The sequence below is a fragment of the Marmota flaviventris genome, chromosome 15, assembly GCF_047511675.1.
Source record: "Marmota flaviventris isolate mMarFla1 chromosome 15, mMarFla1.hap1, whole genome shotgun sequence".
Classification (NCBI taxonomy): domain Eukaryota; kingdom Metazoa; phylum Chordata; class Mammalia; order Rodentia; family Sciuridae; genus Marmota; species Marmota flaviventris.
In genome coordinates, this window is record NC_092512.1 from 35,955,621 (window position 1) to 35,981,163 (window position 25,543).

The 25,543-nt window shown below is 36.5% G+C and overlaps 1 protein-coding gene across 5 annotated transcripts in view; it reads left to right on the forward strand.

Moving 5' to 3' along the window:
* Ywhaz (tyrosine 3-monooxygenase/tryptophan 5-monooxygenase activation protein zeta) overlaps positions 1-25,543 on the forward strand; it is a 113,692-nt gene that overhangs the window by 16,715 nt on the left and 71,434 nt on the right. For 3 of the 5 annotated variants that reach the window (XM_027948726.2, XM_027948717.2, XM_027948734.2), the window contains exons 3-6: positions 3,876-3,999; positions 4,555-4,718; positions 4,799-4,894; positions 7,467-9,663. In XM_027948726.2, the coding sequence (XP_027804527.1) occupies positions 3,876-3,999; positions 4,555-4,718; positions 4,799-4,894; positions 7,467-7,526 (444 nt within the window). In that variant the 3' untranslated portion in view covers positions 7,527-9,663. Of the gene's footprint in view, positions 1-3,875; positions 4,000-4,554; positions 4,719-4,798; positions 4,895-7,466; positions 9,664-25,543 lie in introns of those variants that run through there. The other 2 variants (XR_011704676.1, XM_071602207.1) reach the window with 1 other exon arrangement.

Below are 25,543 nucleotides of genomic sequence, written 5' to 3' on the forward strand. Positions count from 1 at the left end.
GAATGGAAAATACACTTGTCCTCCTGTCTATGGGGATTGGTTCTAGGACTGCTCCCCCCACCCCCAATCAACAGATGTTCATGTCCCATACATAAAATAAAATGATGAACCAGTCAGTGTTCTCCCTCATACTTTAAATCATTGCTAGATTACTTAATACCTTAAAAAAAAAAATGTTCTGTAAGTAATTATTTTATTATATTGTATAGAGAATAATGACCAAAAAAAAAAGTTGTGTCAATTGTGTATTAAACTAGCTATCATTGTGGAATGTTCTTTTTACAGAGAACTACAGACAAACTGATTATTCAGATTTGGGTATTTGGCAAACATGAAAATCAGTGAAGTAAGCCAGTCGCTTCAAGGAAATTAAATGGTATTTGTGACAATGATAAAAATGAGAACTCTGGAAAATTTACAATTCCCTACTGTTACCTTAACAGCTTTCCAGTAAATTTTTATGAATAGAAAGGTGTCTTGAGCAAAAATATTTTAACCAAAAATATGAAACTATTTGTTAATATTTTTCTTTCTGGAAAGTGTACCAGTTGAGAAATAAGTACCATGGTATTTTTAAAATATAAGGAAATGAGTTAAAAGCTAAGGTAATTTCTGGGTAGGTGAGTTGGCTAGTTAGAGAACTGTTTTAAGATTACTATGGTATGCATATTTTCTTTTAGTAATTTGCTTAATTAACTTGGACAGGACTTTTAAAGGGGAAAAAAAGCGTGGCTCATACTAGATTTTTTTGTTTTTCCTTCCAAGAAAAATGAAGACAACATTTCTTTGTTGCTTATTACATGGCAGACTCTACTAAGTGTTTTCTAGACTGTATACTAACTCAATCATCCTTCCAGCAGTATTGATAATCCCCTTCTTAACAGATGAAAAACATGCAGCCCAGAGAAATTGCAGAATTCTGTAAAAGTGACAACACAGATAGTAAGGAGTGAACTGGGATTTGAATTTAGGTAATAATCAGCATAGATCTCTTGGTGGGGAGGGGCGGCAGGGAATTGAACCCAGGGATGCTTAGCCACAAGCCACATCCCCGGCCCTTTATATTTTGAGACAGAGTCTGGCTAAGTTGCTGAAGCTGGCTTTGAACTTTCGTTTCTCCTGCCTCAGCCTCCCAAGCCAGTGGGATTACAGGTATATGCTACTGTGCCTGGCTAGCCCTCATTTTATAGTTGAAAGTTGTGACACCTTGTATAATGCTGTACCCACAACCACTCCTTTTAAACTCAGGTTCTCATCATTGTTTTCATTGTACTTTTGTAGTTGAACAAACTTTAGAACCTTGCATTGTGTACTTAATAGGCTGTTCTCTTAATTTTTGTGTGCATTTTGAAAATAGCTCTCATTCCTTTCTACTTTTCCGTTTTCTACTTTGCCTTCATCTTTTCCCTTGCTTCATTGTTCCACTGCTTTCTGAACAGTGCTGTTTCCTTTTATGCTTTATTCCTTCTTTTCTTTCTGCATTTGTTGCTTTCTTCTGTCTTTCAAATCTGGAAAATTAGCTTTCATTATTCTTTCAGTTTGACAACATTACCTAGTTGCCTCTTTTGTAATTTCAGTTAACGTAATCCAATGAACGCTACTTTCCCTTACAGTTGAAAAAGACCCCATCTATCATCCCCTCACCCCCACCACCACTCAGGGCTTTGTTTTTGATAGGCATGCACTCTACCACTGAGCTACATCCTCATTCTCAGCCCTTTTTAAAAACATTATTGAGACACGGTCTCTATTAAGTTCTTCAAGACTGGCCTGGAATTTGGCAATCTACCTGTTTCAGCCTCCCAGGTAGTTGGTGTTGTAGGCATGCACCATTGCATTTTTTTAATACCATCTAAGTGATCCCTCATGTTTCTTTTTTGGTACCAGGGGGGTCACATCCCCAGTCTTTTTTATTTTGAGATAGGATCTTGCTAAGTTGCTTAGGGTCTCAATAAGTTGCTGAGGCTGACTCCAAACTTTTGATCCTCCTGCCTCAGCCTCCTAAACCTCTGGGATTACAGGTGCATGCACCACTGAGCCCAGCTTGGCTGAACTCTCAATGGGCATTTCTTCACTTGGCATTGGCTGGAACCACTCATTGCTACATTCAGCTAGGATTTCAGTTGAGACTGAAATATCTTAATTAACATGGCTTCACTTGCATTTGCAGTGACTGGGGGTGGCATGCATGTCATTCTTTTTAATAGGATAGTTTAACTTCTTACACAATAGTTCAGGGCTCCAAGAACAAAAAGAAAATCAACTTGGGGGGCTGGGATTGTGGCTCAGTGGTAGAGTACTTGCCTAGCATGTGTGAGGTGCTGGGTTCAATCCTTAGAACCACATAAAAATAAAGGTATTGTGTCCAACTACAACTTAAAAAGATTTTAAAAAAGAAAAGAAAATCAACTTGGTAGGGTCAGCATTTCACCAGAAACATTTACCACTGTAGACGCTTGTTTCTTGTGGGTGCTGGTTATTACTGTTTTGCAGCTAATTCAGAGTTCAACTTGAGTAAAAAGGTGCTTAACTGTTATTTTAATTAGCAGGTTATTTGTTAGTTTAGCATGATTTACCCCAGTGTAAAATAAGAGGTTTTTAGGAATACATAAGTTAATACAAAAAGAGATGACTCATTCTTAAAAACATTTATTGACATCTTGTTTTAAAGAGGTTTAGTTTTCTGGTGCAGTTTAAAATTCAGCCTCTTAAATGATTAACTCTTAACTAACAGTATCTGCTTATGGTCTTCATTTCTACATACAGAATGAGTAGCTGGGTTAAAGTGTTTTACTTACCCACTACTGGAACATAGTGGGTAAACACATGCAGAGTTACAATTAAAACACATTTTTCTAATGATTGTGCTTATAAATATACACTACTAGGCGACTACCTTATGGAGTATAAAGTGTTAGATCATTTTTTTTTTTTTCCTTGTAAGAATTTGGCTTGTCTGGGGCTCATTGAGTCCAGTTGAAAATGGACCTCACCTTGAATTCTAGAGTATACTAACACTTATAAGAAGGGAATGGGTGGGGTGAGAGTGGCCCGTATTTTTGTCTGTTTAAGAGCCTTCTCTTCCAGTATAGTCACCACTACTTTTTTTTTTTTTTTGCTTTAAAATGGTTGTAGAGGGTGATTTTTACTGTTAGGATTCAAATAAGCTTTAATTGTTAAGAGTTTTAAACAGAACTGTACGATGACATTTTAATTTTATCTGCTTTTCTGTGATTTCTAAGCATGTATCTTGTAAGGTAAAAGATCATTTTAAAGAGATTAAAGTTCTGCTTAGATTTTTAAGTTTCCATCCTTTTACTGTCTAATTTGCTTTTGAAAATTAAGCTTTTACTTGAGGGTATAACCTTTTGTGAGGTATTCAAATTATGTTCTTATAAATGAATTTAATTTTTTTCTGCTTCCTCTGACATGAGCTTTGGTTCTGTCATTATGATTTCTGCTTCAGTTATTTTTCTAGACTCTCAAAAGATTTGTCTGAAGTTCTTTGTATTTTCATGTCATGATTGCATTTAAATGGAAAGTTTGCCAGTTCATTAGAAAATGTTCTTTAATATTAACTGTCATGCATTATATTCATTGAAACCAGCATGTGAATAGATAAATATTGTTAAGGACCTATATTTAGTTTTATTCTTAAATAACAAACCAAGTACTAACTTCAAAGTTTAAGCTGCCCAAAGCATTCTAATATTTAAGCCACAAATTCATGAACCCTTTGCATTCTCAGCTATCTTAATGACAGTAATTGGGTATGAAAGTTCTTAGGCAACAGTATATGCTTAAGAAATGCAGTTACATTGTTTTGTAAATGTTTTATTCTAATTATGTCTGTTTCTGTTTCTTTTCTTCTTAAGTCTCTTTTGGAAAAATTCTTGATCCCCAATGCTTCACAAGCAGAGAGCAAAGTCTTCTATTTGAAAATGAAAGGAGACTATTACCGTTACTTGGCTGAGGTTGCTGCTGGTGATGATAAGAAAGGTATGTTGTATTTGTTTTAAACCTTTTGGCTGAACTTGTATAAATGTGGTAGTGTGGAAATAGTTGCCTTCTGAAATAAAAACAATTTTTTGTTGTTTTTTAATTGCTTTAGAGCACTGAATAACGAGCAGAAATGTTTGGGCAGATTTTGTTTTTGAGTGCCGAGAATATATATATCTATTGCTTAATATTGCTATTCTAAAATTATGCTTTCTGAAAAGCAAATTTTGTGTACAAGGATGGTTTTCCAGAATTGGTTCAAAATAATAGAGGCCACAGCATAACTGAGAAGCAGTACAAACTAAGTATTGAAAATGGAACAGTGAGATTACAAGGTTGTTTTGTTTCAAGATTAACAAATAGCTAATCTGATCTAAAAGACCTTCCACTCCAACCCCACCCCCACCACCTTTTTTTTTTAAGTCTTGTTCAGTTGAGGTCATTACAGATTATGTTTCAGCCAACATACAGGGTATTAAATAAAAGGTTTGGTTCAGGGAGTAAAGATTAAGTGCAGACTACTTTATCAGTACATTTTGGTGTTTTATTATCCAGGGATTGTGGATCAGTCACAACAAGCATACCAAGAAGCTTTTGAAATCAGCAAAAAGGAAATGCAGCCAACACATCCTATCAGATTGGGTCTGGCCCTTAACTTCTCTGTGTTCTATTATGAGATTCTGAACTCCCCAGAGAAAGCCTGCTCTCTTGCAAAGACAGTATGTATTTTACTTATTATGTGGAGATTTACCAGTCTTTATTATTTGAGCACTGAAATTTACTTCTTTTTAAATCACAGGCTTTTGATGAAGCCATTGCTGAACTTGATACATTAAGTGAAGAATCATACAAAGACAGCACGCTAATAATGCAATTACTGAGAGACAACTTGACAGTAAGTACAAATAGCATCATTAATGATTAATATGAATGAGGAAATAATTTACTTTTTCCTGGCTTTTTAAAAAAAAAAAAAAAAGCCCATATGAAGAAAACTCTTAATATATAATAAGAAACGGAAATACATTTTCCATTAGTTACAGATCTATTGTAAAATTTTTAGTCCTCAAAATTTTGTGAATCTATGATTTTTAACTTTTAAATGACATTTTCCATTTCAAATCTTGAGTGTCTTCATATTACTCACTGAACAGTTTAATATCAAAAATAGAGACTGTTAAAATTTCTTCAAAAGTTATTCTTATTAAGTTGCCTCCATATTTGCATAGAATACAATAAGGCACTGATAACATCAGCTGGAATTTTCAGGCACTTTGCAGAATCCAAGTGGAAATCTACTTTGCTTAGTCTCTTAACTTTAAAAAAATAAAATGACTTACAGAAGACTATAATTATCTAATTATATTCATATTTAGAAAAAGAACCCCAGTACCATCACACAAAAAATGAACAGTAGTTCCTTAAGTGATATTAAGTATCTAAATCCATTTTCAGTGGTCTCTCTCTTTTTTTTAAGTTTTTTATTTGAATGGGATCCAAATGAAGTCCACAGATAGCAATTAATTTATATGTATCCTTGGTTCTTTAGATTTTTCCATTTTTCTTCTTAAGATAAATATTAAATTTGAAGTTTTGATTCTCAGGTGAAAAAAATTACCAAGTATCTGCTATGTGTCAGGTAGAGGGGTAGAAATTAGACATAGTAGTCTAGAATTGCTAGGTTTTGTTAGTTTTAAGGCATTTCTCTTGGGAACTACATTTTGTTTTATGTTTCAGTTCCAACTTCATTGTAGTCCACTGCCAATTAAATAGCTACAATTATTTTAGTGAGTGAGTATGATTTGGAGCTACCTATAAACTCACTGTATTTTATTTAATTGAGTGAGTTGGGCATGGTATCTGCACATCTGTAATCCCAGCTACTCAGGAGGCTGAGGCTGGAGGATTTCTAGTTCAAGGCCAGCCTGAGAAACTTCTCCAAGACCCTGTGTCTTCAAAATAAATTTAATAAAGGCTTTGGGTATAGCTCAGTGGTGAAGCAGTTCCTAGCATGTGTGAGACCTTAGGTTCAATCCCCAGTACCACAGTGAATCAACGCAGCCTATCTGAAAGAATCTTTATGTCAAATGAAAGAAACACTTCACTTTATTAGCTAATTTTAATATTAATTTCTTTTTGAGAGGCAGCTTAACAGTTCTTTTCTTGTTGGAAGTGAGATGGAACCTGAATTACTGTTCTGTGTTCTCATTACTTTTTCAAGAGGGCCTAATCTAATGTACACATGGCAGCTGAATTTTGGTGTCGGGATAGCTTAAAATGTATACTGACTGCAACAACTGAATAAGAAGAAAGCCAATGTTCCCATTCTGATTGTCACTATTTACTATGTTTTCGCTGAGCCTTATTATTGTCATCAGCTGATAAAATTGTAGGTTGATTTGATCAATCCTCAACTGAAGAAATTTTGCACAAACCTAACCTAGTATTTGAGTCTGAATCTGGTTGACCACAATTATCAACATACTATCCCAGAGAACTATCTTGTGTCAAGTTTTTAACATTTATACATGAAATTCAAAATTCCTTGAAGGCTAGAACTAGAAAGAGACCTTAGAGACAGTTTCATCATGTCCTGCGAAACTCCTATTGATATAACAGGAGCACAAGTTACAAAAGGTCATTTGGCTAGCTGTGTGACCTTGGAAGTAGTCTTATTTCCAGGCCAGAGATATATTTGATTAATAAATAAATGAATTAATGGAATTTTTTTCACCTGTTGCAGGACCGTAATAATAGTGAAAATGTTAATAACAATCTACAACACTATGAAACAAGTTTTGTTTTTGCCTCTTAGAATATTTGATTCTGACCATACTATTTGGTTCAGCATTTATTTTGAGTCATATAAATAGATGGTATGTTTTTCTAAGCTAAAAATGTTAGAAAAGCTAAATTTGCAGTTAACCCAGAGTAGATACTGATTGGACTTTTATATGATGTAGGATTTTCTTTGGAGTGGGAGGTCAGTCAAAGCTCTATGAGGGGAGAGTAAACAGCCTTATTTCCTTGAACATGGGCCAAGTTAGGTTAATTCTGCTTTAGTTGCACTCAACAAGTATATATATATACATCTCAGATTGGGGCTTTTCTTCTGGACAAGATATTTTGATAGTTTTTGATACTTCATTTTTTTGTTTTAATTGATTTATTCTACTTCACCTTTTATGAATGACAAAAGTTTGCTACATCTGACTTTGTTATTTGAAGACAACTGTGTTGTATATGTATCATGCTTACAAAGATGAGTAAGGAGGAAATAAATGTATTATGTTGAAGTGTGTTTGAAGCTGCTTTCAGTAGAGCTACCTTTTTAAGAATGCTCATCAACTAAAACACATGGTTACATGCTAGGACTTGGCATACATATGAAAGTTTTCCCTTTTCTCCAAACTGAAACATGCTGAAAAACCTTTTCCTCCTTTTTTTTTTTTTTTTTTTAAAACCAGTTGTGGACATCAGATACCCAAGGAGACGAAGCTGAAGCAGGAGAAGGAGGGGAAAATTAACCGGCCTTCCAACTTTTGTCTGCCTCATTCTAAAATTTACACAGTAGACCATTTGTCATCCATGCTGTCCCACAAATAGTTTTTTGTTTACGATTTATGACAGGTTTATGTTACTTCTATTTGAATTTCTATATTTCCCATGTGGTTTTTATGTTTAATATTAGGGGAGTAGAGCCAGTTAACATTTAGGGAGTTATCTGTTTTCATCTTGAGGTGGCCAATATGGGGATGTGGAATTTTTATACGAGTTATAAATGTTTGGCATAGTACTTTAGGTACATTGTGGCTTCACAAGGGCCAGTGTTAAAACTGCTTCCATGTCTAAGCAAAGAAAACTGCCTACATATTGGTTTGTCCTGGTGGGGAATAAAAGGGATCATTGGTTCCAGTCACAGGTGTAGTTATTGTGGGTACTTTAAGGATTGGAGCACTTACAAGGCTGTAGTAGAAACAGATATCCCATGGATCCTACATGTGTGAATCATGTGTTTCTGTGGAATAGTCAATCTCAGTGTACACAACTTTGACTACAGCTGCAGAAGTGCTCCTTTAGACAAAGTTGTGACCCAATTTACTCTGGATAAGGGCAGAAACGGTTCACATTCCATTATTTGTAAAGTTACCTGCTGTTTGCTTTCATTATTTTTGCTACACATTTTATTTGTATTTAAATGTTTTAGGCAACCTAAGAACAAATGTAAAAGTAAAGATGCAGTAAAAATGAATTGCTTGATATCCATTACTTCATGTATATCAAGCACAGCAGTAAACAAAACAAACCCCTTGTATTTAACTTTTTTAGGTTTTTTTTTTTTTTTTTTTTTTTTTTTTGCTTTTGTGATTTTTTTTTTTTTTTTTGATACTTGCCTAACATGCATGTGCTGTAAAAATAGTTAACAGGGAAATAACTTGAGATGATGGCTAGCTTTGTTTAATGTCTTATGAAATTTTCATGAACAATCCAAGCATAATTGTTAAGAACCCGTGTATTAAGTTCATGTAAGTGGAATAAAAGTTTTATGAATGGACTTTTCAACTACTTTCTCTACAGCTTTTCATGTAAATTATAGTCTTTTGGTTTTGAAACTTCTCTAAAGTAAATTGTACATTCTTGGAAATGTATTCCTTATTCCCTCTTGGCAGCTAATGGGCTTTTACCAAGTTTAAATGCAAAATTTATAATAAGAATACTACTAATATAACTACCATTCTCAACCATGTCCCATGTTCCCCTTCCTCCCTCCTCCCCCCAAAAAATGAAAAAAAAATTGTTTTCTGGGGGAGGGTGAGATTGATTGGAAAAAAGTATTGTGTTCCATTCAAAATTTTGGTATATGGCATTTTCTAACTTAGGAAGCCACAATGTTCTTGACCCATCATGACATTGGGTAGCATTAACTGAAAGTTTTGTGCTTCCAAATCATTTTGGATTTTAAGAATTTCTTGATATTCTATGGCTTGCCTTCAATTTTGATCCTTTGTCAGGTGCACAAGATTACCTTTCTTTTTTAGCCTTCTGTCTTGTCACCAACCATTCCTATTTGGTGGCCGTGTACTTGGGAAAAGGCCGCATGATCTTTCTGGCTCCACTCAATGTCTAAGATACCCACCCTGCTTCCTTTGCTTGCATCCCACCAACTATTTCCCACATCCTCTTTACTGCAGCACATCTCTCCTTAGTTGATGAGATTGTGTTTATCTCCCTGTAAACCCTACCAATCCTGAATGGTCTGTCATTGTCTGCCTTTAAAATCTTTCCTCTTCCTCTCTTTAAATAATGATGGGGCTAAGTTATACCCAAAGCTCACCCTGCAGAATATTTCCTCAGTACTTTACAGAAAACACCAAACAAAAATTCCATTTTAAAAGAGTTGTATTTTTTTTCCCCCTTTTAGAATGTAAGCTCCTCAAGAGCAGGGACAATGTTTTCTGTATGTTCTATTGTGCCTAGTACACTGTAAATGCTCAATAAATATTGATGATGGGAGGCAGTGAGTCTTGGTGATAAGGGTGAGAAACTGAAATCCCAAACACTGCTTTGTTGCTTGTTTTATTATGATCTCAGATTAAATTGGGAAATACCGGCCTTTTGGGACTATTTTCCCAAATAGTACATTCAAATAAAAGTGCAATGGAGGCCTTGGGGTCTTTTATTTCCAGGAGAAAAGATCTCATGCATTTGGGAAAACAGTGCATCTTCTTCACAGTTCCTACCTTACCTGTTGATTTCTCCTGACTCCCCAGGCCAGGTTGGTGAAATAATTGTTTTTATAGCTAAGGAGAATTAATCTAGTAGACTTAAGGATGGGATCTCATTCAAGTAAATTATAAATAAATATAAAACTTTTCAAAGTTTGCCTATTAGCTATTTATAGGCATTAGTCATCTAAATTAGTTCATTTCTGAAATAAATGTGATAGTACTTCACTGATAATAGTGATTTAATGTTTTCTACATAGTAGTGCCAATAAATGAAGAATGATTTCCAACTTGAGATTTTTTTCCCTTGGAATTTGAGTAATAAATTTGTTTATATAACTTATTTCCCTAATTGTCCCAAATCAAGGCTTTATGTCTGTTTTTGTTAACATAACATGGTAACACCAGGAAATTGAAAAATCCAGTGATATGTTTTGTGTGGGTGAAGTATTGGAACTTCTTTTTAAAAAGAAAGAACACAGTTGTCCTAGGAGAGTAAAACAGTGCTCTACTTAGGGAAAAGGAAGGAACTTCCTGTAGCCCTTGTCTAGGGGCAGCTTTGTTATTTCTTATTCTATATACATCATAAGAGTTGGGGAGGGAGAGGATAAGAAAATTAAATATTAAGTGACTTAATTTTAAGGGCTCAATATTTTTTCCTCCCTGTCTTCCCTACAAATAGTTGGCAGTCTCACAAGAGCCCCAAATATTTTCGAACTAATCAAGACTAATTTGGAAGATGCAGTTTAGTATTATTTGTGGTCACACCTCAACTTGAAAGTGAAACAGAATAACTGGAAACTTAATGGTGAGGTGTTCTTAAAAATCTGAGAAGTTTTAGAGACTTAAGCATTTAACAGCATCATTTCAATGATTTGTGTATGGGGGAAAACAGTAATTCATTTGAATGCAAGTGCATCATAATCACTGCATGAGAGTGTGCAATGTGTTAAAAACTTTTATCTGATGCTGTTTTACTTAAGAGCTTATCACATTCCTGTAGGATATGCCATATATACATCATATAGGAAATTACAATGGTAGCTTAGAAATACAGTCTTAATGTGTGTTATGAGACCAAGTACTGGAAAATGGCTAGTTGGGTCATTTTTCCCAAATGTAAATCTATGTTTTTATCTTTAGTGTTACTTCTAACAAGCACAATATCATTAGTTAATTCTAACTCCCTATAAATGTTAAAAGACCTAAAAATAAGATTGTTGGGTCTAGGTAAATTTTTGGTTTTTAACAAACTCCATGAAAGGCCTCTAAGAGAACTTGGCTAACCAGGTGGTAATTGAGTACATCTATTTTAACCTAATACTACCTGTGTCAATCCAAATCTGATTTTGCTACTTATTTGAATGTTTTGAAGTCTGTTTGCTGACGATGAACCCCAAAGTGTTTTAGAATTTGGAAGTTACTGGAATAAATCCTTGATAGGCCAAGCATTTGGAAGATATTTGTACCCATCCTGTATAACTATAACTATTCAATTTTGAGAGAGGATGTTCAATCATGCTGGACATGCAAGTATATGTGACTTTGGGATGCAGAAATGAAGAATGAATATATTCGAGCATACTTAACCCTAGGTGATGCCAGAGATTCAAATATTTGATCATAGTTTATTCCATGACATTTCAGAAAGCCCGAACTTAAGTAGGCTAATATAATCAAAGGCTTCTCAGCATTAATTTCAATCCCAGCACTTAAATTATAGCCCTATTAATGTTTTCAGTAGGTGCTTATATTTTCTAACAGAACTGGGTGTTGACTTGAACCATCCACCATTAAAGCTCTTCAGAAATATATGTTTTTGTTTACTATTTGCAGAATGAATGCGCTCCACATAGACAGTAGAGCATGTATAAGGGCATCAAGAGAAGCTACCGATTTAAGAAAACAGTGTGAACTCAAATGTTCGGGGACTCAGATTGTGAAGAAGTGGACTATGTTCTTCCTTCTAACAGCCTGTAGTTTTCATTTCTAATGCTTTTAGAATCACTTAATAACTTGTTTGAAATACCTATTTCCATTTTCAAGGATTCTAATATTTTAGGTTAGAGCCCAGGAATGTGCATTATTTTTAGCAGAAGTCTCATGGATATTAATGCACTGCTGAAGACTGCAAGCAGAGAGGGAATGCAGATGACATTCAGGGAAGTCCAGATGAGCCAGACTTTACATTTTGAGCCAAAAAGGCTAATTCTAAAACTAGAAATAATCTACAAGTTTGTGAACCATGAATACACCTAGTTTAGTTTGGGAGCAGATGCTATTTAGAACTTTTCCTATGTTGAAAGGGAAAAGATAACAATTTGGGAAATTTTCAAAAAATTAATGCCATGTGTATTTTCTTTACCTCATGCCATGCCATGCACAAAATTCAATTCCAGGTGAAAGACTTAAAAAATCAAACTGGGATTTCATAAGAATGTAGGTGAATAACTTGTTGAATTTGAAGTGTTAAGAAAAGTTTTTAAAATGGACACACAAAGCACCAGCTAGAAAAGAATAGATAAATTCTAAATCTTGAAACTAAACTACATATTAAGGTATCAAAGTGAAAAGGCAATTGAGACGACAAGAGGATGGCACATGCCTATAATCTCAATGGCTCCAGAGGCTGAGGCAGGAGGATTGGAATTTTGAGGTCAGCCAGCTTTAGCAAATTTAGCAAGATCATGTCTCAAGAAAAACAGAATTTAGCTCAGTGGCAAGCTCAGTGGCAAAGTGTCCCTGGGTTCAATCCCCACTAACAACAGAAAAGAGATTTAACCAGGGAAATGCAAACCAAGTTTTACCTCCATTAGGTTAGTGTATTTTGGCCATATCACCTGTTGGAAATGTAGTGGAATTAGATTTTTACACATTGCTGCTAGGAGTTAAGATTGGTACATCCCTTGTAAAGGTGAACATTCATATTCCAATAATTCTTAGTATGTCTCCTAGGAATCTTGTGTGTACCAGGAAATAATGAAAGAACATTGACAGCTGCACTGTTGGAATCAGCAAAAAAAACTGGAAATAACCCAGTGTCCTTTGAAAGGAAAAATGGATGGTTATTTACTCGGTAACATAATTTTCCACAGTGAAAATGAATCAGCTATAACTAGTTGGCAACATGATTGAACATTAATAACAATGTTGAGTGAAAAAACAACCCCAAATGACTATATATGCAATATGATCCTTATGAAATCCAAAAATAAAATCTTTTGCTTATAAAACATTTCTTCAACCAAAGTGATGAAAAATAAGTTTAAAATTTAGAGGTTGCACTATTTGACCCAGTTATTCCACTCCTCAGTTCATATCCAAAGGACTAAAATCAGCATGCTACATTGATGCAGCCACATCAATGTTCATAGCAGCTCAACTCAAAATAGCTAAGCTATGGAACCAACCTAGGTGTCCTTGAAAAGGTGAATGGATAATGAAAATGTGGATATACACGATGGAGTATTAGCCTTAAGAGAATGAAATGGGATTTTTAGGTAGATGGATGGAACTAGAGAAATGCTAAGTGAATAAGTTCATCCTAAAGAACCAAAGGCCAAGTGTTTTCTCTGATATTCAGATGCTAATTCATAATAAGGGTGGGAGAAGAAAAGAAGTACTTTGGATTAGATTGGAGAGTGAAGGGAGGGAAAGAGGTATGGGAGTAGGAAGGTCAGTAGAATGAATGAGATGTTTTGACCCTACCTGCACATGTGATTACATGGCCTATTTAACTCTACATCATGTACATCCAAAAGAATGAGAACTTATACTACATTTGTGTATTTTATATCAAAATGCAGTCTACTGTAATGTATAACTATTTAAATGTTTAAAATTATTTTTTTGTTAATTTAGAGGTTGCCTATAGTGAAAAGGAAGTGACAGGCTAAGGCAGGAGGACATGGGCAAATATGTTAGCAATAATTTTAAGTAATGATTTCAGCTTGGGGCTGAGCTGGGGGGCTTACAAATGCTCGTTAGAGAAAGAGATCATGCCATGAACAGGGCATGTTCTGGGCATCCAGGGATTCAGTTTAGTTCACAGAAGGGAAAAGAACTAAATGAAAAGAAAGCCCAGCAGGCCAAAAAAGTTAGTTGAAGGCCTGCTTGAATAGTAAAAATAACATTGACATTAAATACCTGAAAAATAGTCTCTGAGTTTGTTTTTTATGACAGGAAAATGAACATGTAATTTTGCTACCTTATTTCTTTGCCCCCAAATTGGCCTGGAAATTTTGGTCAGGGGGCTGGGGAGAGATGGCGATATGAAGGATGTATTATGAAATGCTAAATGGATCAGAAAGTACCATATGAAACGAAGAAGCCAGAAACATCTTTAGAGACCTTTGGTCTATTTCTATGGGACCTGAAGAGTTTCACATCACACTAGGCAAAGCCAGTTCAGCAAATTCAGCCTGTCTTGAGATTTCTTCCTAGCTTCTGAACCTTTTGAGGAAGTGAGTTGGTTTCAAATCACTTAGGCATCTCCTATCATACCCTGCATGTAGCCAAATCTTGAGATTTTCAGTACTTTGAGATTCTTCAAGAGTTCTGTTTAACTCGATTTGCTTTTTGAAGGAAGAATCTAATTTAGACTTCAGAGATTTAAAAATACAAATTCTACTTGATCCTTAAACATACAGAAATAGTCCTTGGTTTTTTTGTTTGTTTGTTTGTTTTTGTCTCTTCCGGGATTGCAAGAAAGGCACCCAGAAAACCTTAGTTCCTACTTAGAGTGTCTTATAAAGGATTAAACTTGAAGAGTCCAAAAGATTGGAAATAAATTTCTACAGAGAAAAGCTCTAGAGTGCCAGGCATTTCTCTCCATCGTCTGCTTGTCCAGTGGTGGAAAGGAGAGGATGTGCCACTAGGACCTCACACGCTATTCTGGAAAGTAATCTGTGTGATATGGGGGGATGTCAGACCAATGAGAAAGTCTCAAGCCAAAAGATGGGGGTTAGCTGGCCATACAGATGGTGGTATGGGAAGTAACTGCATCAGAATTGGTTTACCCTCCTAAAAGCCAAGGAGGCAAAGAATGTGGATATATTTATAGTAGGCCAAGATCAAGACAGCTTATTGCTATCTGAAAAAGAACTTGGCTTTAGAGAGCTGCCTGGATGAGATCCTCTACAGCAAGAGTTCATGGGATGCACCAGCAGAAAGCAGAGAAGCAGGAGATGGTTTCCAAGAGAAATCAGCAAAAATTTCTGAAGAATTGGTGAAAAGTAGGCAGAACAGCTTAAACATCTGTCATTGTTGGAAGAGTCCTATGCCCATTTTCTTAAGTTCCAGTCAAGTTAGCCTTTTCCTGCTCCCACTTCATTGCACCCAGGTAGAATGAGAGCAGTCAGAAGAGGAAAGAGTGGGCAAGGTGAGGACCTTGAGACCAAGTTACCCAAAAGTCCTGGTATCCACTAGACCACACAGAAGAGGGTCTGCAATGTGAAATGCAGTTAAGAATTTCTCTTTTAACTATCATATGGGACTAGACACTTTCATCCCCACTTGTAAAACAGTCTCAGATCACAGTTAAAAAAAAAGAATTATAAAAATCTGAACTGAACTCTGAAGGATTGGCACACCAAGAACTTGAACTGAAGAGCCACAGGAAAAAACACTATAAAACAAATGTTGAATATTATTAAGAAGATGAAAGAAGAGAAACCAAAATTTAAAAATACTGAAAATAATGTTTTCACTGGTAACTGATAATTTCATAGGTAAGTGAACAGTTTGGCAAGTCATTTAATACAATTAAAGTCCACCTTAACTGAAAAACATATTCCCACTCCCTACTTGATTTTTGAAATTTTCTTTTCCTTCAAAAGACTTTAAAGCAAAATGCTAACCATGAAGAATTTTATTTTTCCTAGGAAAGAAAATATTTTCTACCTAATGACACAAAACATCAAGTTTACTTTTTCCAGAGTATGAAGTCTTATTTATTAAGAAAAATGTCTCAGTTTGGCATGTCCTAGAGAGTTCCTAAGTAAAAGACACATACTTTTGTTATTTCAGGTTATTTGGGGTTAAAGACTATCTTTGGATTTGCTGCATATTCTGAATTATATGAGCAGGAATTAAATAGTCTTCCATGTTTAAAATTTTTTACAAAACTTGTTTACATCTACAGTGTTATTTTCTCATAAGCAAATTGCAAATTATATTACCCAAATCAGAAAATTTATACCATTGTAATACTGTTACCTAAATTACAAACCTTATTCAAATCTGCCAGTTGTACCACCAGATACCTTTTGTATCAAGAGAGGAAAAGAATGTTTTTCTCGTGTCAAGATCTCATCATGGGCTCCAGTTATATTTTGTTATGTCTTTTTAGTCTTTAGTTTGCATTATTCTGGAAGAATTTCTTGGTTTTGTTTTTCATGCTCTTGGTGTTCTCAAAGAGTATGGGCCAGTAAATTTGTCAAATGTCTCAATCCCACCCTGATATTTTGTCATTAAGTTCAGGTCACACACTTGATTTTCAGGAGTCTCACTGAAGTAGTGTTGAGCATCACAAGAGGAAGCACATGATATCTCTGTCCTGGTACTAATGCTGTTAAAGAAAAATTACTTCTCAAGAAAATGGAAGATATCTTATTTATTCAACATTTTCTAAACTGCCAACACCACACCTGCACCCCTTTCCAGCAGGGGACTTTTCCCGTTTGTTGCAGTTACCTCAGGCAGGAGCTCTTGATGATGAAGCTGTCGTCAGCCAGCCCCTCGAGGCAAACATGCTGCAGGTACCCCCGCCAGGTGTTGTACCCAGTACAATTTCAGCTTCAGAAGACAGGACTTCATCATTCTTCTCTCAGCACTCAGCCTACAATCTTGTACAGAATGGACACTGAGCAAGAATTTGTGAAGAAACCTTTAACCCCCACCTCTACAGCTGTGCTGCTTACTAATAAAAAGCCTACATTTTATTACTTTGCAATCAAGTAATATCATGGCTTACTCAGGTAAGTGCTCAAAAAGTATTTTGGGGTTGGAAGGAGTGAACCTCACTGGAGTTATTTGCTTTCAAGACTTTATTTCTAGAATAAACTTGTTCTGTTTTGTATTTAATGGCTTTTTTTAATGTATACAAGCATTTCACAGGGTATTGATAATACTCACTTTGAGTTACTGGTTAATTTAGAAGAGATGTTATAGACAAACAGCTGGCTTCTGTAGCTCTAACCCAAAGCCAGATTTATGATAGCTATCTGTGCTGCACATTGCTGGCACCTGCCCTTATTCACATGCATGAAGTAGAGCTGGGCTTTTCTGATCCCTGACCTCCCTGGGGACTTGTTTTGTCTTTTTCAGCCACAAGCAGAAGTCATATCCATCTTCATGTGTTCATGGCCCGAAGATTCTATTGTTACCTAGGTTTTCTTTGCAACTATAGAGCACATCTTTTTGATGGTTAGGTACAGTCTGATCAGGTGCTAGAATCACAGTTATATTTCCCTGTTAAAATTCAGTGATATCAAATAGACTTCTGGGGCCCAGAGTGAGTGTGTGTACATGAGAGGTGGAGCAGACACAGATGGGACCCAGCGTAAGTCTGCTAGTTCCGATGTGGAAAGAGACAGTCCGGAGATAAACTCCCAATTGTTTCCAGACTGATAATGAGACTCATGAAATAAAAACTCAAGGGCAGTGATTGCCAAACTTCATTGCTTGTTATCATTACACAGAGAACTTAAAGAAATTCCCAGTTCCCCGCAGTACTCAGTCCTGCTGTATAACAGTAGCTGAGCTAGGACTCAGACATAGTTCTTATAAGCTCCCCTGACGATACAGTACAGTCACATTTGAGGAACCGGAATGAAACAGGCCAAAGATAAGGAGCTAAGGGCTGTACTGTTTGGTACATCAGCCCAACTGCTGTGTTTAGCCACTGAGGTTTGAAATGTGACCAATCAAAATTGAGATGTGCCATGAACAAAATGTATAACTTGCACACAAATAACTAAATTTTTTAAAAGTATGTAAAATAATCACTTATAATTTTTCTATTATGTTGAAATGAATAATGTTTTGATAAAGATGTGTTACTGGATTAATATGTGTTACTAAAATCTTACCTTTCAAAATGTGATTATAGACAATGTTAAATTACTTGTGGCTTACTTTATAATTCTATTTTTCAGTGCTGCTCCAGAAAATCAGATTGTAAATAAATATATATCATTTCTATTTAAAGCAATGTGCATTTGTTAGGATTATGATCAGCTACATATAACAAAAACCCAACTTCAGTGGCTTAGCCAAATAGGAATCATTTTTCTCCAAATACAAGAGTCTGGATGTGATGAGGATTTGGATGGTGGCTCCTTAGTCTTCAGAAACCCAGTCTCCTGTCTGTCTGTTGTCCTCCAGGTACATCATTGCTGCAAGGTGTCTAGGAACTTCTGGACCCATTATCAGTGATTCTTATAGCATAGATTTGGAGCCCAGGGGACTGCATGACAAATGAGCTGATCCTGGTGATGCTGATATGTTGTATAGACGCAGTTAAGAAAAAGTGCCCCAGGTGCAGACTCTGTGACAGCAGAACTGTGGTTTGGAGTACCGACAGCAAACTGGGTTTGTGTCCTGATTCTGCCACGAAGTATGTGATCTAGGTTATCTATGTTGTTGGATTTTTTTTGTTTGTTTGTGTTATGTTTGTTTTTAGTGCTGAGAATTGAACCCAGAAGTACTCCCAGCCCTTTATTTTTTGAGAGTCTGTGCCCATGTGGCTATGTGTACGGTGTCCCACTAAATTGCCTAGGCTGTCTTTGAACTTGTAATCCTCAGGTCAGCCTCCTGAGAGCTAGGATTACAGTTTTGCACTATCCTTCCCAGCTTTGGACATGTTTCTTAGTCACTTCAGGCTTTAGTTTCCTCATTTTTAAAATGAGAATAGCATCTACTTCATAGGGTCGTTGAAAGTATTAAATGAACCTTGTAAAGTGCCTGACCTAAAGAAAGTGGTATGAATATTTTTTATTAAATGCATAATAAAATGTGAAGTGCTACAGAGTGTGAAAGTCACATGTAAAACATAAGGCGGGACCAAAACCAAGGTCTGAGTGATTTAGAAAGATACCACGAATTACTTTTAGATTCAGTTTATCATACTTATGTAGACAGCACAAAAAAGAAGAAAAAGGGCCAGCTTCCAAATCCTTGCCTCCCCATAGAAAAGTTGACACTGAAATAATAATGATAGGGAGAGGCTGGCTGACTGCAATCAAAGGTGTATGGCCCTCTTTTTCAGAAGAGCCACCTATAGCCTGAAGCAAGGGGGTTTTAAGTCCTGCAACTCGGTTCTGAGGGATGCTGGGCACAAGGTCCCACATCTCATCTGAACCTGTGAGGCAATGAGAAACCCTCTCATAGGGACATGAGAGGCAAGTTCAAGATGGTCTCTTAGTAGCTCCTCAAAGGCCTCCCTGCCTCTGTATTGTAGGAAGATCACAGGGTCTTCTGTCAAAACTCACATAGAGCTGGGGCTGTAGCTCAGTGGTAGAGCACTTGCCTAGCATGTGTGAGGCACTGTGTTCGATCCTCAGCACCACATAAAAATAAATAAATAAATAAAACAAAGATATCATGTCCATCTACAACTAAAAAAAAAGAAATAAATAAACTATGGCCCAAGTCTGTGCCCATGTGGCTACGTGTACGGTGTTAGGAGAACATGGCAGAGCCGTATCCTACACACAGCCATGTGATCTTGCAAGTAGGAATTTGGTTAAATAAAGAATAAAACATACTTTAAAATGTAATGGCTATTTGGATAGCCTGGGTATAACTTACAGGAAAGATTTGCTTTGTTTTTCCCAGAAAGTTATATTTCATCAGTTGCCAGAAAGTGACATCTGGTTTTAAACTAACTGGGAGGTCATATTAGATATAAAAGGAAATGAGTCTAGTTAGGCCTAAGCTGCACATCCATAAGGGCAGAGAGATGTTGTCAAGGATCACAAAGTTTTGAAAGCACGTATTTGGTAAAGAGAAAGTGCTCTTGGGCATCCCTCTGGGGTACCACTTGATAAAACTGCTTGGGAGAACATTTGGCAATATCTAATTTCTACAGCACATAACTAGTTATCCTACCTCTAGGAGGGTATGCTGCCAATATACACACAAAGCTGTTCAGTACAGCTTTGCTTAAAAAAGAGCACATGAAATTATCTATATACAGAGCCATAAAAAGAAGGACGCTCTTTATGTTTTCACGTAAAAAAAAACCTACAAAATATATTAAGTAAAATAAGTTAGACGAGAACCACTTGTTTAAAAAAAAAAACAAAAGAAATAAAATGGCCTATATAAAAAAAAATCTGTGAAAGAATATTTAAGAAACAAATATGTTTGGTTGCCTCTTAGGAGAACTGGATGTTTCAGGGATAAAGATGAAAAGGATAGCTAGGAAAAAGTTTGAATTTTTGATCTATGTTTGTAAATAATAGGTAAAAGTGGATAAAGCTATCTTTGTAAAGAATTTTTTACATAATGCTAAGCATTCATCATGGGCCATCGGAGAGAAGATCAGGCCTTATTCACACCTCCGACTGATTGCCTGTGCACTTGCACAGGTGACAACTTTCTTGCCTCTGAGCTCATTTTAGAATTCTGATGATGGGATTTAAAGTCAATATCCTCCTCAAACAAGAAGGGGATTTGTAAGGAGCTGGGATCCAAAGATAATGGTTTTGCTAATTGCTCTTTTGAACCCATGTTGTTCATCAGGCATCCAAGTTAAAGTTGAGTAGAAAGAAGGAGAGAAACAGAGGGAGAAAGTCATTACTTTTTCACATTATCTCTCTGGTACTTCAGAATCCAGTGTCTTTCACTTCAAAAATTAGCCTGGAAGAAAAATAAAATCCACAGTGCACTTAAGTCACCCGTGTCCAGAAAACTATTCTTAGACTTTCATGATAAAAATAGAATAGGGAAAAAGTACCAAAGACTATTTCCTCTCCCTCACATCTGATATACCTGCAGCCTGAGAAAGCGTTGTTAGATGCCACCCACACTTTACACGGTTAGCAATCCCCTGAATGAACTTTCTTCTAAAACTTAACTATGACAGACTTGAAAAATTCCAAGTTTGCCTTAATGCCTGTTTTTGCTGGTCAGTATCATGGCATACCTTTACATTTATGAGGTACTTTGAAGTTTTAAACATTCTCATAAAGAAGAGACTTCCTCACTTCTCCCAGCTACCATACAAGGCTACTGATATTCATCTCTCTGGTTTGGCCTTGAAGCAATTTTTTAGACAAGTTAACTTATATCCAAGGCTTATCAAGCAGAGCTGCAACCTGAATTTGAAGGCAGACAGGCCAGGGGAAGGGAAGACAGAATGGAAATCAGGGATGGGAATGAGAAGGCACATCTGGATGAACCCATGTTTGGATATTGGAATCAGGGTCTTGGGCATAGAAATACAAGTGGGATTGGAGCCCAGGAGACACATAGTGCAACTGGATGTCCCAACAAGGGAGTGACTGATGTCCCCATTCTCCAGGGAGGGAAGGGCACAGTGTTCTGCATTGTTAGAGGAGGAAGGCAGCAGGGTTTATCTCAAGCACATCTTGTTGTGGTTCCTTCCACCTAAGGTCTGAACTGATGCACACTTTTGTCGGAGGATGCCTGCTCTCCCAGATTAACTACTGTAACAGCAAACCCCTGTGGTTCCTATCCCTCAGACACATGTGAGTCATTAATGCACCCCAAATGCTGGAAGTTAGGGGAAGCAGTGGATACTTTGTACCACTAAGTGTTTCTCTACTGCCCTCATATATAAGGTTTGTTTTGTGGCTTGTTACGAATGAAAACTGGCCTGAATGGAAAAGCTCTGATGTGACAAGTGGCATCCCTGCCACCACTTCTGCTCCACCCTCTGCCAGCAAAAGTCCCCAAGAAATCAGCTAGGAGGAGGAGGAGCCCTGCTTTATGAACTCCTGGTCATCCTGTTTTGAATAAATGTAAGGAGAAAGGACTAACACTCGCCAGATTTCAGCATAGGAGAAGGAGGTCTTATTCTCCTGTACATGCTTACTTCATTGAACTGTTGTTTCTTAGAGCAGAAGAAAATGACTTCATCCAACTACCTTTCTTATGTAAGAATCACATATTCTTTCATTCATTTATCCATTGATTCATTTGCTTTGATTCGTCATTTGTTAATTCATTCAACATCTAATGAATAGCTACTCAGGGTCAAGTAATGGGGAGAAGCTAAGATAAAATGTATAGACCCTCAGTCTGATAAGGATTTAAGCAGTTATTATTCTTCTGTCTCATCATTTGCTTGCTTTAATATTAGTCTTCAATAGGAAAATATATTAATAAATAATTTCCCTTATTTACTGTTTTCTTTTCTCCCACCTCATAACTCATTTATTTTCATTGTTTTACTTATTTATTTTTGTCTTCTGAGACAGGATCTTGATATATTGCCCAACCTGGTCTCAAACTCAGGCTCAAGTGACTCAGTCTCCTGAGTAACTGAAACTATAGGTGTGCATGCATGGATCTATTTTTATATTTTTAATTGTACGTATTTATTGGGTACAGTGACAATTCAATACATGTAATACCTATTATTAAACAATGTCAATGTAGCAGGGTAACTTAAATGGAGAAGCACAGAGAAGGGGTCCTAAACCTCTCCATGTACCATTTCTTACAGGTAGTCATTTGACCTTTTCCTGGACATCAGGGGACCTGCCTTTGTAGGCTGCCCATTGATTTGCAGGGTGTTTCCATCTTTGGAGGTTCTCTGTACTTACAGATAGAAATTGACCTCCTGCAGCTCCTATCCCATAGGTCCTAGTTTGGGTGCACACAGTCCATCAGTTATTTCCTTTGAATTTATTTGTTGGGTCTCTGACAACTAAGACATATATCTTTTTGGATCAGGAGAAGGCATATTTTTGAGTTCCCACCATTGACTTATTTTAAAAAAAAAAAAAAACACCTCAGTCTAATCCTGTGTCTTAATCTATGGCTTTAGTGATTTTTACCTACAGAAATCAAGATTTTGTTTCAACTCCTTTAAATAAGTCATCAGTGCCCCATTTCCCTCTCTACTTTGTTAAACTCTGACTCCTAATTTCCTTTACAGACCCTTGGGTATCCTCAGAAAGGAATTCCATTACTACACTTTCCTTTATCTTCTATTGCTTAAGATTAACCAAAGCTCAGGAAGCAAGAGATCCTGACACGTGTAAGCCCAAAAGGAAGATAAAAATTGACTTTTTAGGTCAATTCTACATTTCCTGGGATTCAACATGTCCAAACTCTTGTCTCCCCACCTGACCAAAGGGAGTCGTAGCCACTTCTTGGTTAGGAATGTAGCTTCCTATCTTTTACCCAGCCTCTCAGACCACTTATTGGAGAGATGAGCAAGAACAGAAATGATTCTCAGAGGCACTTGAGAGCTTCCAAGAGCAGTTGGACACTTTCCCCAAAGGATGTTGCCCTAGTGTTAACTCAGATGATGGCACATCAATGACAGAAAGGACTCAGGAATCTTCAAATCTAACACCCGGTTTCAAATGAGGAAACTGAGAATCCAAGAGTGGAGGTGATTTGTTCAAGGTCATGGAGCTAGTTTACAGAAAGGAGGGAAATATTGAAGGCACAACAGATTTCTAGAGCATTGACCTAGATTTCTAGATACTGCTTACCTTGACTATCAGAAGATCTCTTTGTAGAGACAACTACCTTCCAGCTCTCATTTGAACCCTAGATGAGTTGGGCTGCCTTATTTGTTGGCCATAGTCATTTATTTCTAAGGATAGGGTAAAAAATTGCACTGCCCAATATGGTAGCCATGTGTCACATATGACCAATAAGAATGTGCACTGTGTCTTGTCCAAACTGATATATGCTGGGTTTCAAGAACAATATGAAAAAAAGATGCAAAATTTCTCATTGATAATGTTTTTATATTGATTACATGTAAAAATGATAATAGTTTGTGCAGATAGAGTTAAATAACATTTTAAAAATTAATTTTATATTTTAAATGTGACTACTGGGAAATTTTAAATCACACATATAGTTGCATTCTATTCCTATTAGAGCTGGTCTAAAATGTAAAAGTCGCAACTTTCAGAAAAAATACAAAATGAACATGTGTTAGATATATTATTTAACTCAATTAATAAAGGAACCAATAAGATGTTATGACCAGTATTAATAATATGTGAGATGATAAGATATGTACAGGAAATTCACAACAAAATGTTAGGATACAATTACAGGATTAGATGTAAAACTGGTTATAGCCAACAGGACATAAATCTTTGGAGTTATGTGTCCACTCAACAGAAATTATATCCATCTCTACTACACAGATATTTATAAATTAACACGTAACTTCACTAGTTCTGGAACTTTTAACTTTTAATAGGAAACAATGAGATGTGCTAAGTGTATTTTACTGGACCACTATTGCCCCAACAGAAATATAAGGTTATCTACATACCTAATTTTAAATTTTCTAGAAGCTGCATTTTAAAAAAAACACAAAAATTAAATCAAAATTAAATTTTAAAATGTATTTTATTTATCCCAGTATATTCAAAATATTATCATTACTCAATATAAAAATATTAATGTTTTAATTTTGTCATACTAAGTCTTTTGGATTGTGTACTTACAGTATGTCTCAGTCCAGATTGGCCATGTGTCAGGAGTTCATGAACCAATAGCCTGTGGCTATTGCATTGGACAATGAGATTATGATCAATCTTTAGGTGACATTTTACCTGCTATGGTACTGAGAGAATGTGCTGTCTACTTTATGTGCCTTATTTCCATATGCTAGATTTTTCTTCTGGCAGTACCCAGAGCTTCATATGAAGTAAGTGGGAATGGAAATGTTCATGACATGGATCCAAATGTGGGTGAGGAGCCAGAGCATCTCTAAGACCAAATCCTCACAGGATTATTTTGGATAATTAAATACGATAATATAGTGACCAGTACAGCTTTTGGTCATAGAAAAAAACCCGATAAGCATCATTCCTTTCTCCTATGCACCTGCTTCCCGTGTCCACGCTGCTGAAGACAGACTGGGAGGGAAAGAGTCACTCAGATGAGTCATCTGTACACATGGGATGGCAATCACTCGCCCCAGCAAGAGGTAGAAGAAGTATTGCTGATGGAGAAACCCTGTCCAGAAACTTCCCACAATTTCAGTGCTTATTCATCTAGAACTCTCTGAAGCCTGTGACAGAGCTCAAACTACTTCCTCCTTCCCCCATTCCCTTGAGAATGGGGAACAGCAGTTTCCAAACTCCCTCGGGGAGATGGAACACCTTAAGTCTCAAACAGTAGCCAGAGGCACAACTGAACCCGTCCTTCCACAAGCAGCCTGAAGGTGCTCCCCACCTGGCCTAACTCCACATAGCCAAATCCTTCTCCTGGAGTCTTAGAACTGTTCACTTGACAAAGGAGGAAATTAGGTCATGGAATGCTGATAAGAGAAGGCCATACACTTCAGTATAATGCACACACAAAACAAGACTTCATAACACATCAAGACTGGCCTGACATTCAGGCATTTCTACCATGCCAACTGCTCACAACTGTGACCTGTTCTGAGTGGCCCTTATCATACCAGCCATACTAGCTTTTACTCAAATAGTACTTCTGAATGAAGTCCTATCCATTACTGAATGTCTGAAGGCACCCCCAAATGTCATGGTTTTTCACACTCGTGGCCCTTATACCTGTAACTTTCTGGAGGCAGAGCCCCTCTTTTCCTTTCTATTTCTCCTCCTGTTTCTTTTCCACCAGATTTA